Source organism: Crocodylus porosus, unplaced genomic scaffold (assembly GCF_001723895.1).
Source record: "Crocodylus porosus isolate Cpor-Errol unplaced genomic scaffold, CroPor_comp1, whole genome shotgun sequence".
In the NCBI taxonomy this organism is placed as follows: Eukaryota; Metazoa; Chordata; order Crocodylia; family Crocodylidae; genus Crocodylus; species Crocodylus porosus.
Window position 1 is genome coordinate 4,112,172 of NW_017728945.1, and position 14,256 is coordinate 4,126,427.

The 14,256-nt window shown below is 42.7% G+C and overlaps 1 protein-coding gene across 1 annotated transcript in view; it reads right to left on the reverse strand.

Annotated features, from left to right (window-relative positions):
* Window positions 1–1,216: 1,216 nt before the first annotated feature.
* Window positions 1,217–14,256, reverse strand: part of SPPL2B (signal peptide peptidase like 2B) — a 46,379-nt gene continuing 33,339 nt past the window's right edge. Inside the window, exons 9-11 of the mRNA XM_019550666.1 lie at window positions 11,599–11,676; window positions 6,405–6,628; window positions 1,217–2,110 (exon numbers count right to left, since the gene is read on the reverse strand). Of these exons, the coding sequence (XP_019406211.1) occupies window positions 1,793–2,110; window positions 6,405–6,628; window positions 11,599–11,676 (620 nt within the window). The 3' untranslated portion in view covers window positions 1,217–1,792. The remainder of the gene's footprint in view (window positions 2,111–6,404; window positions 6,629–11,598; window positions 11,677–14,256) is intronic.

Below are 14,256 nucleotides of genomic sequence, written 5' to 3' on the forward strand. Positions count from 1 at the left end.
TGATTCAGTACTCTCTCAAGCAAAATTGATTTTATAGAAACTAATGTTAATCTGACTAAACTGTCCCTCTACACATGCACTATTAATATCTAAGGAAATGAATCAGAAATTAAGAAATGTCCACATTTGGGATATTTCAAGCTATACTGGCAACTCGCTAAGACCAACTGTGCCTAATTATGTTAAAACTGAACACACTGTAGTTTCCCTCATCTTCATTCTGGAGATGCAACCCTGACATTGCAAGGTAGGACCTTCACTCTCCAGCACAAGGACAAGTCAAGATGGTCACTGCCTCATTTTAGAACCTTGCAGATGACACTTGGGTCATACCTGGGATAAAGACAAAATATGGCTTGAGCTGGATGACCAGTTACAAAATTGTAACTAATTCTTAAATCCAAGCAATATATACAAACAAACTAACTGTTAAACCACACATGCTCCTTTGAAAAAGAGAACATCAAACTATTTTCTTTAACATTAGAAATCAAACCTATATTCATAACAAGTGTAAGTAGAGGCTCAAAAAAAATAGCTGAATTTCTCATATCAGTTTGTCTTTAAAACTTCCCAAGAGACAATTCTGTAACCACTAATTAATATTATTTCCTGATCTGTGTGACAAATAGGGGGCTCTCTTTTTAAACCAGCATACATAATGAGTGTATCTATTGTGTCAGACTCTGGAAAGTCAAATGAACCAATACTTTTTCAAAGACAGCCATAGAATTCATAGGAATGCTTATGATGCTTCTGCTAGAGCCATTCATCCTACTTTTTAATCTAGATCAAGGGTGCTCAATCCCCAGGCCATGGGCCGGATCCAGCACTTTGTAATTCAGCCTGCGGGGCTCCCAACCGGATCCTGTGGGGAGCCCTGTGCGCTGGATCGCGTGTCCAGTGTGGTACAGGGCCTGACACTGGTGTATGGGGGCTGGGCTATGGTGGCACAGAGCCCAGTATCAGCTGGATGGCCCACAGGCTGGATCAGGCCCTGTGCTGCCCCCTGTACACTGGGATAGGGCTACAGCCTGGTCGGGGTGGCACAGGCCCCAGAGCCTGGTCCCAGTGCATGGAGGTGGTGCAAACCCAACCCCGGTCCATGGACTGGCTCCATGCCATTCATCTGGTCCATGGGGTCAACAATGTGAGCACCGCTGAGCTAGACTATAATCCAACCCAATACCTAGGAGTAAAACAAACAAACAAAAAGTTAAGAGATGAATTTAATGACCGTGGTAATATAAATCCTTTCAGAAGGCTTGTAATTTAGCCAGTTCTTAGCACTGCTGGAGCATAAGTTTATACTAAACCATTCACTTGCATCAATGGCTTTTACAAGTAGAAAATAGTCTCAGAAGGGAAAGTGCTAAAACTACTCTATTTCCTCTCAGCATTGCATTGTAGCAGATTTGTCCAATGCTTTTCTTCCTTATTAACCTACACTATGTTAAAGCAGCACCACAGCCACATAAGCGCAGAGTGCCATATACATAAAAGTTCTTACTGTTATCCCGGTATAATGAAATAGGAACAGGTAAAAGGCATCCACTAATAAAATGATCACTAAAATTCATACATCAGAACCTTGGTAAAGCACCATATTTCAGAAAGGTGTTTGAAGTGCACAGCTGTATCTGAAGTTGGAGGCAGAGTATTCTTGAATTTGATGATCAGATTCCCAGTGAGGTTCTTCAGCGAGTATGACCACTACTGAACCAGTCTAATTACTTACTGGTTTTATGCAGAAAAATTGGGGGAGGGGAAAGAGTGTTTCCTATTACATCCTCTAGTCCAACTGGTTCTTTTCTACTTTGACACTTCTGTTTTCACAGTTGTCCTTGTTTTGATTAGCTGATTCTTCTATATGTGAGCTGGAATTTTTTGGTTGTTCTAGTTGTGTGCTGGGACCAGTCAGCTCCCCGGTATTTGGGGAGGGGTTCTGGGCCTCCTCTACACTCAGGGTAGCATTACTTTGCTCCTTTGCATGAAGTGTGGGGTTGGTCATTTGTTCTGCTTCTTGTTGAGATGCTGGTGCATTTACATCTTTGGGGGGTTCAGGACAGCTGACGGGAGCCAACACCAAAGGAGGATGAGGTAGGTCTTTCTGTAAAAGAAAATTGTTTTTTTTAGAATGATGGGAAGTGAGAAGAAAGAGCTACTACTCCTACTAAGGGCAACATTAGCAGTGACTGATCAAAACATACTAGTTTCTACAGGAAACCAGCCATCATACTGAGGGTGCAGACTGACCAAACAATTATATTGATTGAAAACATAGGGGAAATGTATTGAGTTTTAAAGTGATTTGTAATAATTGGTCCATATGTCCACTCTATGATACAGGTAATGGATATCCAATTACAGTAATTTAAGAGTGGTTTCATTCTGGAATAAGGTGCCCTGATTTAAGTTCACTTATGCAGGATGCAAATGGATGCACAAAACATAAAATGGATCATTTGATGCACTCACAAGTGCTATGTCTTTCTCACCAGTTTAAAGTAGTAAAATTGTTTCATCTGTCTACTGCTTGAGTGTCCAATATTAATTACATGCTAACTGGGTGGTAGAGTTAAAAATAACGTTAGCTAAAGGCTAACAAGAGGGCTACAATTGCAGTAACTTCAAACCCCAAAAGATTTACTTTTGGGATAGGTCCCACTGATTCACAAAAGCAAAATGTCCACAGCAGTCTCATAAAATGCTTGAAGTCTTAGAACTTAAAGCTTAAAGGGTTCATTATTTCTAAATGATTTGGGAAGTGACAGGCATACATTTAACTTTTAAAAAGGAATAGAGAATTGGCACTCATGAGCATGCATCAACAGTTGTAATGAAGTTGCTAAGTGTGCACACTCCTAAAGCTGCAAGCCAAACTGCAAACTTTAATCCTGAACAAAACAGCATGGAAGTTGCAACAGATTTGCAGAGACAGATGTAACAGTTGAATGAGAACACCTAATTATCAGTACAATTTAATATTAGACAGTCAGAGAGCTTTTGATGGGTCTGAATGAATTCAAATCAGCAGGGCCTGATAAACTTCAAACCAGGTACTGAAGAAACTGGTAGAGATGATCTTGGAGCCATTGGCAATAATATTTTCAAAGTCATGGGAGATGGGCAAGGTACCAGAGGACTGGAAAAGGGCCATTGTAGTGTCCCTCTTTAAAGAAGGCATGACCTGGGGAACAACACACTGGTTTGCCTCACCTGAATACCTGGGAAGTTACTGCAGCATCTCCTAAGGAAGTTCCCTTGCAAGCATCTGGACGAGGAAAGGCTGATCACAAGCAACCATCACAGATTTACTAAGAACAAATTGTGTCAAACTTGATCTCAGCCTTTGGAGAAATATGGCCTAAACTAAACTACTATGGGATGGATAAACAGGTGGCTCAGTAGCTGCAAGCAAAAGGTATTTATAAATGGATTCCTATTGGAAAGGTATGTTTTGAGTGGAGTCCCACAGGCGTCTGTCCCAGGCCTGGTACTGTTCAATGTGTTTATTAATGATTTGGATGCTGGCATATAAAGCTTCTTGAGCAAATTTGCAAATGCCATAAAATCAGGAAGGACCAGGAATGTACTGGAGGATGGGAGCACAATTCAGTAGGCTCTTGACCAGGGGTGGGCAATTATGGACGGCCACTTAAGTATGGGTGCTGATCCAGTGAGGGGGGGAGGGAGGGAGAAGTGCTGATGTGCACGGCATTGTGGGAAGGAGGGTGCTGACACAGGCCAGCGTGGCAAAGTGGGGTGGCAATTGTGGGTGGCAGTCCAGTCTGGCTTGGCCCATCTGTCCCAGCCTCAGCCCCAGAGACTCCTGATGTCTTCTTTAAGCCTTCTTCAGAAGTAGTGTGTGTTGGCTGCAGCCAGAGCTGGGGATTTTGAGGAAGGTGTGCGAACACTTCTGCTGGGACTTAAACCTGGAGGTTCCTGGCTAGGTCTTGCATCTATGCTTAGGCTCAGATCGAGTGCCATTTTCAGGGTCAGGAAATAATTTCACCCCATGGTTAGATTGGTATAGACTGGGGAGAGGGGGCTGCCATCCTCTGTAGCAGGAGACATGGCTCTCTTTCTTGGATCTCTCAAGAGTATTTTAACAACTTTTGAACCAGCAAGATATTGGCCACCACGGTCCCCCTGCTTTACCTGTGGCAGATTAGGGTATTATGCCTTGTGCTTGTGTCAAGGTTGACTGTGTAGTTTTGTTAATAGAGTAGAAAATGGGTTTGTATAGATTGGATTGGATAGGGATGATCCTGCCTCAGGTAGAGGGGTTGGACTAGGTGACCTACAGAGGTCCGTTCCAGCCCTATGATTCATATAACTACTGTTTTTGTCCATGTGTCGCTTCCTTCTTAGGTGGAAAAATGTTTTGGAGTTCTGCCATTTCTTTCTTGATAGTGATAAATTCCATTGTTCATTAATGATAAATAATGACTGATACTTTTTGGGGGATCTCAAAGTAGTTTAATAGTAACTGAACTTAAAAATCTCTATTATGAGTTTTTATTCTCATTATAGATTTGAAGATCTAAAATACAGAAATGGTCAATGGCTTGTCATTGGATCACTAGTGGAACGGACTGCAGAGGGGAAACAGGAGTAAAGAAAGGAGGCTGCTGTGGGTCTGACACTGGCCCCAACCTGGGCTCAGGGCGAGAGTCAGAGCCACAGCAGCTGCCTGCTCCCTGCTTCACTGTGTGTGAAAATATAAGATGAGGAGCTTTATTCCCTTATGCTGCTTGTGGGAAAATACCTCATTGTATATTTGAGTAAATACAGTATTTGATTTTTTTTAATTTTACCTAGACAAGTTTCTGCAGGCTTCAGGTCAAGTTATATTCATTATCAAGTCAAATTCAAGCTGTTACTATAGGCCAGGGTCTATTTTTACACTGTGAACTGCCTACAGAATAAAATGACCATATTTTAAAACTACATGTAACATCTCAATGAGGCTTACAGTGTGCAAACAACTCTTTATAATGTGCAGGAACTTATATAAAAAAGTATTATTTATAATAAAGTAGTATGAGTCTTACTACTGTTCTTGCAGTGGTCTGGGACCTAGCTTTGTTACTATTCTACCATAGCAGGAAGTTTCCACTGGCCCTACCCAGACTGTTTTTTGGGGTGCCAAACTTCTTAGACACTCTGCATTCCCAGGAGGACTTAGTATACACCACACTATATACTTCTGTAGAAACCCTGTATGGTGATGAAATACTGAAGCACAAGAATGTTTTTTTTAAAGGGTGGCTTCTGGCTCAGCAGTGATATTAATATATTTTTCCAACTGGAGGACCCTCTTCAGTGACTTAATCTTCAAATTGAGGCCCACTCTATGCTTAACAAGTTTTGCTTAGATAGCTATAGAGGTATGAAGTATGGAAAAAAATCATAAACCAAAACAACGTAAGTAAACCAGCAAAGGCCCAGGCTAGCTTCAGAAAACTGGTATTATATACTAGCAAAATCTTTGTGGGCCTGCATAAACTAAGGGATATCCTCTTAGAGAGTTCACCATCATAACAATATTGGAAATCCTATCAACTATAGACAAGACCAAAGCTTATCAAAAGTAATGAACAACTAACTTAATTCACTTTGAGCAAAAGAACAGCTTTGACAATGTCTGTATTTGTGTGACCTTTCAAACTCTGTTGATCTCACCAAACCCTAATTTCACTGGACAGTATTTTGTGTTGAATGCACAACAAATTATACTTGGTATTGCAGCACATTATGAATAAATATTTTACAGTTCCAAAATAACACACAAGTGTTTTGACTGAAATGATATATGAAGATATTTCACAGTTCCTGAAAGAAGTTGCCTGACATCACAATAGGACATATACCATCTCTACTACAGAGTCACCAACAATTTTTCTCCCATTTATTAAACACCTATTCAGTGAACTGTCCCTTATTTTGGGGTACTGTCTTCTTCTTTCAGCAAACAATACTGACTGCCTCAAACTGGATGCATTTTAATTTACAACAAAAAGTAAAAACAGACCAGTCGTAGATGATGGTTTGAGATGCTACGCTAGCTTCTCACCTCACCCTGACATGATCTAGGCTATGAAAGGAAGATCTACAAATATGACTAAGTTTAAGGGAGTTACTATCTGAAGTTATATTAAACAACTATGAATGAAAATGTACATCATAATCTCCCCAAATTATGTAATGATCAGGTTGCTTAGGAAGGCACTTATCGTCTCACATTGGTCAGTTCTGCTGCCCACAAACATTAAAGTAACAATCACAAGATCATGTCCAACAATTACTAAAGCAAATAAAATAATACTTAGGATCAAAAAGGGAACTTCAAATATAAATATCTTTGTTTTGTTGGGTAGTACTACAATATTTTACTCAACTTTAATTCTAGTTAGGTTTATAGTATTATTATTCTTGAAGACAGTCATATCAAACGTATTCACCGCAAAGCCGCTGCCTGTCCAGAACATCGTAAGCTCCTTTCGCCAAAGAGCAACAGCAAAGCTAGTGATAAGAGTACAGGGTACCAAGTAGAGGAGAGCTGGCTGACCCATCTGCATCAATGCCAAGGCTACAAAAGTCACCAGAAGGCCAATACCATACGCTAAAAGGAGATAAAAATGCAAAATGAAGTTATTCAGACAGTTTTGCTCAATAATGGCCATATTGTCGTCTTGAAAAATCATCTAATATTAATTTGTCAAGTAATATTATAAAACTCCTTTTACTGTTTAGTATACGTGGTGTAATGAATTCAATAATTGAAACAATACAAGTGAAATAAACTGAAAAAAAATCTATGCATCACGTCAGTGCTAAAAATAATCACAACACTGGCATTTAAAACAGTATTTTTTAATGAAATGAAAACAAAATACAGATAACATTACTGTCTGACTACTACAACTGGCACACTTACTTGTAACTTGGAAATTCTTGGTTATAGTTTTTGCTTATTTAGTGAAACACCATTAAACAAATATCTAGCTATGTGTTACAACTCGTTAAATCATTTATTTCTACTTATGGTATAATATACTGCAGAAAATATTAAACTGAATATAAAATATCTTCAAAAGCTTTCAGGGCAAGTTCCTGCAAATATGCCAGGTATAGGCTGATAAATCTAATTCCTCAACAAAAATTCCCATTACTTGGAGTTAATATTATATAGAAATATTTTATAGCATTTACTGAACCATTAAGTCAGCTAAGTAAACTTCTACCAAAGCAAGGTAAGTAATGGAAGTAATATCTACTTTATTTCATTAATATGACAAAGAGTATGAAAGTAATTTTTGTACCTAGACTACTACATTTTTGTGGCAATTTTACACAGCTGATTTAAGAGTAGAATGCTGCAGTTTTAATCAAGGAATTCAAAATTAGAGTTATGTTTAATAATCCAAGTTTCTGAATGGAAATATAACAGGAATGTAAAGTACCACTGAATTACCATTGGAGACTCAGTGGAACCTGTAATTCTTACAATTCTGGCAGTTGTTTTTCTTAAAGCTCTTTTGGTGCCTTCAGTTGCTAGAATATTCAAACTTCTCTATCTTAAGTATGGACTTTAAGGGGTTTACACGTTTAAGAAATATGAACATATGTTGCAGTCATAATGTGAGTCTCCAAATTCTAGAAATTCCATATATTTAATACACAGTTAAGTGAAATACACTGAATATAGCCAAACAGTTAGGAGGTAGTAAAATTACCAACAGCCTTTTCTGAAATTGAAGCCCTCTGATGTTTCTGCTTGTCATTTTGCAATTGTACTGGTTGTTTATCTCAAACTTGAAGAAACGTTTTCTTCCGTTAATAGCAGACCATAAATGAAGGAAGTTCCAAGTTAATTTGCTTATGGACAGATCCAAACTGTCCTTGCTGGTGCCTAAACATGTCTTGCATGGAATTTAGTCTCCTAAACCATGAAAAACAATCCACATCAACCTCACTGCAGTGGCCACAAAACCACTTAGAAGACCAGAATCATTAAATACCCCATTTTGGTCTGAAAAATTCCATATGCGTTTTGGCTTAAGCTTGTGGTACATGGTCAGAAACGACTTAGGTCACTAAACTCATATCTTTTAAGCCAGTGATTTTCAAACCAGGATACCGTAGCACCTTGGGGTATCTTGAGAGCCTTTCAAGGGTAGTGTGAGGTGCCATACAATGCTAACACTGTTAACACCTAACAGTTAGCACAGTGGCATGTAAACATAATTTGCAAGATAAACCCAGAGATTTCAAATAGGGATCCATAATTTTGAAAACACTGTGACCTGTTGTGATCTTTATGAGTTCTTTGCAACAGAAAAAAGTCACTACTATTTTTCCAAAGTAAAAAAAAAAAAAAAAAAGATTGAAAGGTAAGATCTGGTATTTTCTGAGAGATACCTTGAGTCTAAAAAAAAGGTTAAGAAGCACTGCTCTAAACCAGTGATGCCTATCAGGGTGCTGCACAAAATCAGCAGTTAGGTGTGCAAACACCTATACACAATTCACAAGACATACCAGTTGATTTAAAATAGTGTTAAAAACAATCTGAACTTTTGTGATTTTTCTGAGTTCTTCGCAACAGAAGAATAGCTCTATTATTTTCCCATAGTTAAAAAAAAGAAGTGAAAGCAAAGAGCTGGCATTTTCCAAGGGGTGTCTGGAGTCTACCAAGGGCTGTCTTGATTCTAAAAGCTTGAGAAGCATTACTTTAGGTCAGGGATGGACAAGCAGTTGGGCCCAAAGGCCACGCAGGGAGTTTTGCTGAACTGTTATAGATTGGGTCAGCACCGCACCCCCCTCCCCTGGCAACAACTCATCAAACTCCCTATGGGGCTTTGGGTGGTTGGGGAGCCATGCTTGGGACAGGCATAATCCACTCCCCTCACACCCTGCCCTATGGGGAGAGGGAGGTGAAAGGGGCATATGCATGGGGGGAGGAGGGGAGGGCTGCCTGGAAGCCAGCCAGGGTGAGGGGAGGGAGGGGGAAGGCAGGGGGTGAATGGAGCAGAGCTCATCCAGTTGGCTGCTACCCCTTTTATGCTCTGCATGGGGCAACCAGTATTGTTATCCTGCCCAAAGCCACCGGCTCTGGCCCCAGTCCCAGGCCCCAGCCAGCACACAGCTTATGGTATGGCTGTTCCCAGTGTGGCTGCAGCCAGCCAGACTCGCAATGTCACCAGGAAGTGAAGGGAGCAGTGCAGCACCCAGCCTGCTGGAGCCACACCAGGAACAGCCCCACTGGAAGCTGTACTCACCAGCCAGGGCCTGCACCCAGTCCCAGGCTGGTGGAGCTGTTCTGCTCCCTTTGCCTCCAGCTGCAGCTGCAGCTGCTTCTCCTGCTCCTGCCGTGTGGGGAAGCTTTATCCAGGTGGCTCCTGCCCAGCATGTGGAGCTCCAGCTCCCAGGTGGCTGCTCATTGTATTGGGCAAGTAGAGTGGATGGAAGGCAACTGATACCTGGAGCCAGGGCTCCACACACTGGGCAGGAGCTACCTGGCTAAAGCTCCTCCCCACCCCGAGCAGTGCAGCAGTTGGAGCTGGAGATGAAGAGAACAGAACAGCCCTGCCAGTCCAGGCCCCAGCCAGTGTGCAGCTTCTCAGCATGGCTGCAACTGGCCAGGTGCTGCTCCGCTCACCTCACCTCCAGTGGCGGCTCCTCCTCCTGCCTCTGCTGCACTGCTTTGGGCGGGGAGGAAGCTTCACCTGGGCTGCTCCTTGTGGAGGCGATGGGAGTAGAGCAGCATCTGGCTTCAGCCACACTGGGAACAGCCCTGCCAGAAGCTGCATGATGGTTGGGGCCCGGATCAGCGGGAGCATGGTGCGGGCTGCCATGGCGGGAGTGGGTACTGCTCAGTCCCATGTGGAGCACCATAAGGGCAGGCATGGCCTGGATCCAGCCTGCGGGCTGTATTTTGCCCACACCTGCTGTAAGCTCTGCCAATATCCAGATTGGTGTTGAGGGATACCTAAACTCTACTGAAGTTTCAAGCCATTAGGTGTCCACAGAGCACCCCTAAAGGCTTGACTGAGTTCAGGCTTTTACTACAGGAAGCAACATGCTCTCCTGTACAACCTCCAAAAGCCCTGCAGTGATGGACCAGTCGTGATGGAGAAAGAACTAATCCAGCCATGAATCTACATGCAAGCAGCTGTAGCCTGATGGTTGCCTTGCATTTGGGTTGAGACATGGGTGCAATTTGGCAGCTGCTACTGTGACTGAACAGTCTTATTCAGGATCCCCTCTACTCACATCACATGGGAAAGGGAGAAGAAAAGGTGCCCTAAACCTAGGCAGCTTTCCTCAGCTACTCTCAGGCATGGCTGGTGGTGGTAGAACAGCTCAACTTTTTTACAATAGGTTAGCAGTTAGATGACTTGCCCAGGAAGGGGGAGGCCAGGGTTCTAGGCTACCCAAGAGCCTGATGGCTTCACATCAATATCTCCCATTCTCAGAAAAGTGCCCAGATCACCAAGGCTCTTGAGTGAAGGCACCCTCTTTTTGTTGGAACCAGGCCACTAGAGATCCAGAGCGTAAGATACATGGAGCCAGGAGAACAAGAAAGAACAAACCCAACTCTCTAATTCAGTGATAAGGGCACTCCCCTGGAAGTGGAGGAGACCTAGATGTGTGATTAGGTCTGAACTGAAGCTGCTCCCAATGAGTTCAATACTTCTCCTCTAGGAAATCAGAGGTGACTACAGGAAGCAGAATTGAGACACACCTCTGTGTTCAGCACTTCCTTGCTACAGGCACTCCCTGCTTATTGCCTTGGTTAGGGATGTCAAACTCAGCCCCTTGGGTGGAGTGGGGACTGTGGGTCTCCTCGGAGGCCAGACCTGGAATTGGAAGCAGGATCGGCAGGGGTAGAGCCTGCAGCAGGCAAAGAACTGCAGGGGTTATGACACATGTCCCCAACAGACCTCTGTACTCTGGCTTTTGGTTGACCATCTTGCCCCACTCCGCAACTCCTGGACCCTCCAGGACAGATGCCACAATTCTATGGCCCAGATATGGCCCGTGGGCCAAAATGTTTGATACACTTGGACTAGATGATCTGGATCACCCTTCAAAGACAACTACTTTCATTACTGACTGTCCCTTTGGATTTTGCTCCTCAGGCAAGGTGCCTAATTTTTAGGTAATCCAAGATCCCAAGTGGACCCTTGTACAAAACCAATTTGGATCCGGCCACTCAACTTAATCAACTAAGAGCTGTCCAAAATCTGGCTAATAAAGCAAGCTTAGGGATAGTGATAAAAAGACTACAGCCTCCATATGTATCCCAAACATTCATGAATCACCTGCAAAACAACCTGGGAATTCTGGCAAGGGCATAAAACAACAGCAAAGAGCATAATTATACTTGGGACAAACAAAGGTGCTCAGAGTGGTAACACAGCAGTTAAACTGGGACTGAGTGGTCCAGCCTCAAAACTGGTGGAGAGTTTTTATTTTTTTAAAACTGTTTCAATGCTTGATTTTGAGGGTGAGGTAAGCAGGTGTAAAGCAAGCTACGTTAATACAGAGACTCTGGCTTTACTTTTGTAGAAACACCAGCATCATACATACCTATAGTGCAGGCTACAAAATAGACTCTGGAGGATTGCACCTGGATATCAAATCTATGGCAGTAAGCTACCAGTAAGCCTAAAAGAATAAAGAAAAAGTAGATTTTTAAAGGACATACATGAGTACATACATACACAAATTGTAAGATAGTAGAATCATAAAAAATAGGCCTGGAAGGGACCTTCAAAAGTCACCTATCCCCTTCTTGAGGCAGGATCATATTTATACAGAACAAAATGTGAAGCCCAAAATGGCAAACAATACTGTAAATGAAGCCTAAGTAGTGCTAAATAAGGAGGTGCTGTCACCTCTCATATCTTACCTAATGTTCTTATTGATGCATCACAACCCCCCATTTGCCTTTTGTGCAGCTGTGTCACACTACAGACTAAAATACCGAGTCTGTGATCCACTAAGATTCTGAGATCCTTGTCCATAGTGCTGCCTTTTAGAGAGTTGTCATCCATTTTGATAAAGAGAATGAATGGCATTGTAGTACTTTTTAGATAGCCTACAAACCATGATTTCTGTGCCCTTAATGTTTGACTTATGACTAACAGTCTGTTTTTTACTGTGCTGATATATTCAAGCAAGTGCACAGCTCAGCTTAGCTTATGGATTGCACAGAAGTTATATATGCTTCTACTATACTGAGCTTGCACTGAGAGCTTAATAAAGTTGATATCAGTGGTTCTCAATCTTTTGGGAGTCATGTACCCACTTTTATGTGCTTCACTACTTTGTTCACTTATAATTCCATGTTATGGTTAAAAAAACTCTTTGTCACTATAGCTGCACTGTAACCTGTAAGATCGCAGAATGCATTCTTATTTCTTTGATTTTGTTTCTTCTGTTTTTCAGTCCCTTATGTACCCTTTAAAAGCTTGCCATGTACCCTTTTACACAACAGATTTTGTCTGTGGGCTACAGCCGCTCAGAAACTACAGGCCTCTCCCTGTTTCTGGAGGAGGGGCATTAAGTGTGTAGCAAGTGACTATTATAAAAAATGGGAGCAGGGTGTGAGTCGAAAGTTAATAATGTGTGCTCCAAGGGGGCACAAAGAACAGAGTATATTGGCCAGCACCGACTGGCCCTCAAACTATCAGAGACAAGATATTGGGCTAGAAGGATGAATGGTCTGACCCAGTATGACACTTAAATTCTCAGTGTCTATGCAGCCTACCTCTCTATGGATTCAGACCTTCTAGTGGTGGAGAGGCTTGTGTATCCTAACAATGCTCAGAGCTATGTTATCCACAGTCCCACAATCCTGACAAGGTCACCCATGACAAACAGGCCAGAGGTGACGTTCCAGACAAACCACAGTCCAATTCCAAGTCCTCAGTGGTAGATCAGGTGGAAGGTGATGTCAAAATCTCAACAGCTGTAAAGATGGGAGAAGACTGCAGTCAGATGGAGGTCTCCTGCTGTCTAGGGTTCTCTCTTGCCACTGGGCCAAGATCTCCACCATGTCAAGATCACGTGGTTGCTGTTTCCATGCATCAACTTCCTCATGTTAAATAAAGTCATGTGTAGGCTTCTACCACAGGAAGCAATATGCTCGTCTGTACCAACCTCCAAAAGCCCTGTGGTGATGGACCAGTACTGATGGAGACAGGAGTAGTCCAGCCATGAATCTATATGCAGTGGTGGTAGCCTGATGACCATCTTGCACCTGGGTTGAGACAGGGGTGCGATTTGGCAGCTGCTACCATGAGTGAGCTGTCCTGTTCAGGATCCCCTCTGCTTGCCCTACATGGGGAAGGGGCTAGTAAAGGTGTCCTAAACCTAGGTGGTCTTATCTGCTCCTGGCTAGTAACTGTGTTCAGCAGGATCAAACTCTCTGAGGTTGAAAACATTATAAGAAGAAAATGATTTCACAATATGGAACATTCAAACCTTGACAGATAACCAAGGCAACGAATAACCAAAAGAACTGCCATTGTCTCTAGGGAACTACTGAGTTACACTGACATTACAGTTCTGAGTGAGACAAGATGATTGGATAAGGGTCAGCTGAGAGAAGAGGGTGGAGGCTACACCTTCTTCTGAAAGAGGAAACTGGCCCAGGACAGGCATGTTTACAGTGTTGACTTCACCATCAAAAATCAGCTTGTCAGTCAACTTACAGAGCTCCCTGTAGACATTAGCAAATGTCTTGTGAGCCTTTGTCTTGGAGATTCACAGATTCATAGGTTGTGAGGCCGGAAGGGACCTTGGAAGATGATTGGGTCCAGTCCCCTGCACCAAACAGGAAAGAAAACTGGGGGTCAGGTGACCCCAGCAAGGTGACTGTCCAGTCTCTTCTTGAAGATTTCCAGGGTATGTGATTGCTCCATCTCTGGAAGGAGCTTATTTCACAGTCTGGACATCCTGACCATGAATAAGCTTTTTCTAATGTTGAGCCTGAATCAGTCTTCCAGGAGTTTTTGGCCATTACTCCTAGTTTTCCTATCAGGTGCCCTGGTGAACAGTTGCTCACCGAGTCCTTGATGTACTCTCCCAGTGTAGCGGTAAGCTGCTACCAGGTCACCTCTCAGACATCTTTTCTTCAGGCTGTAGAGCCCCAGATCCCTCAGCATGTCCTCGTATGGTCTGCTGTGTAAGACTCTGATAATACTGGTGGCTCTTCTTTGGACTCTCACGTTTGTCTATGTC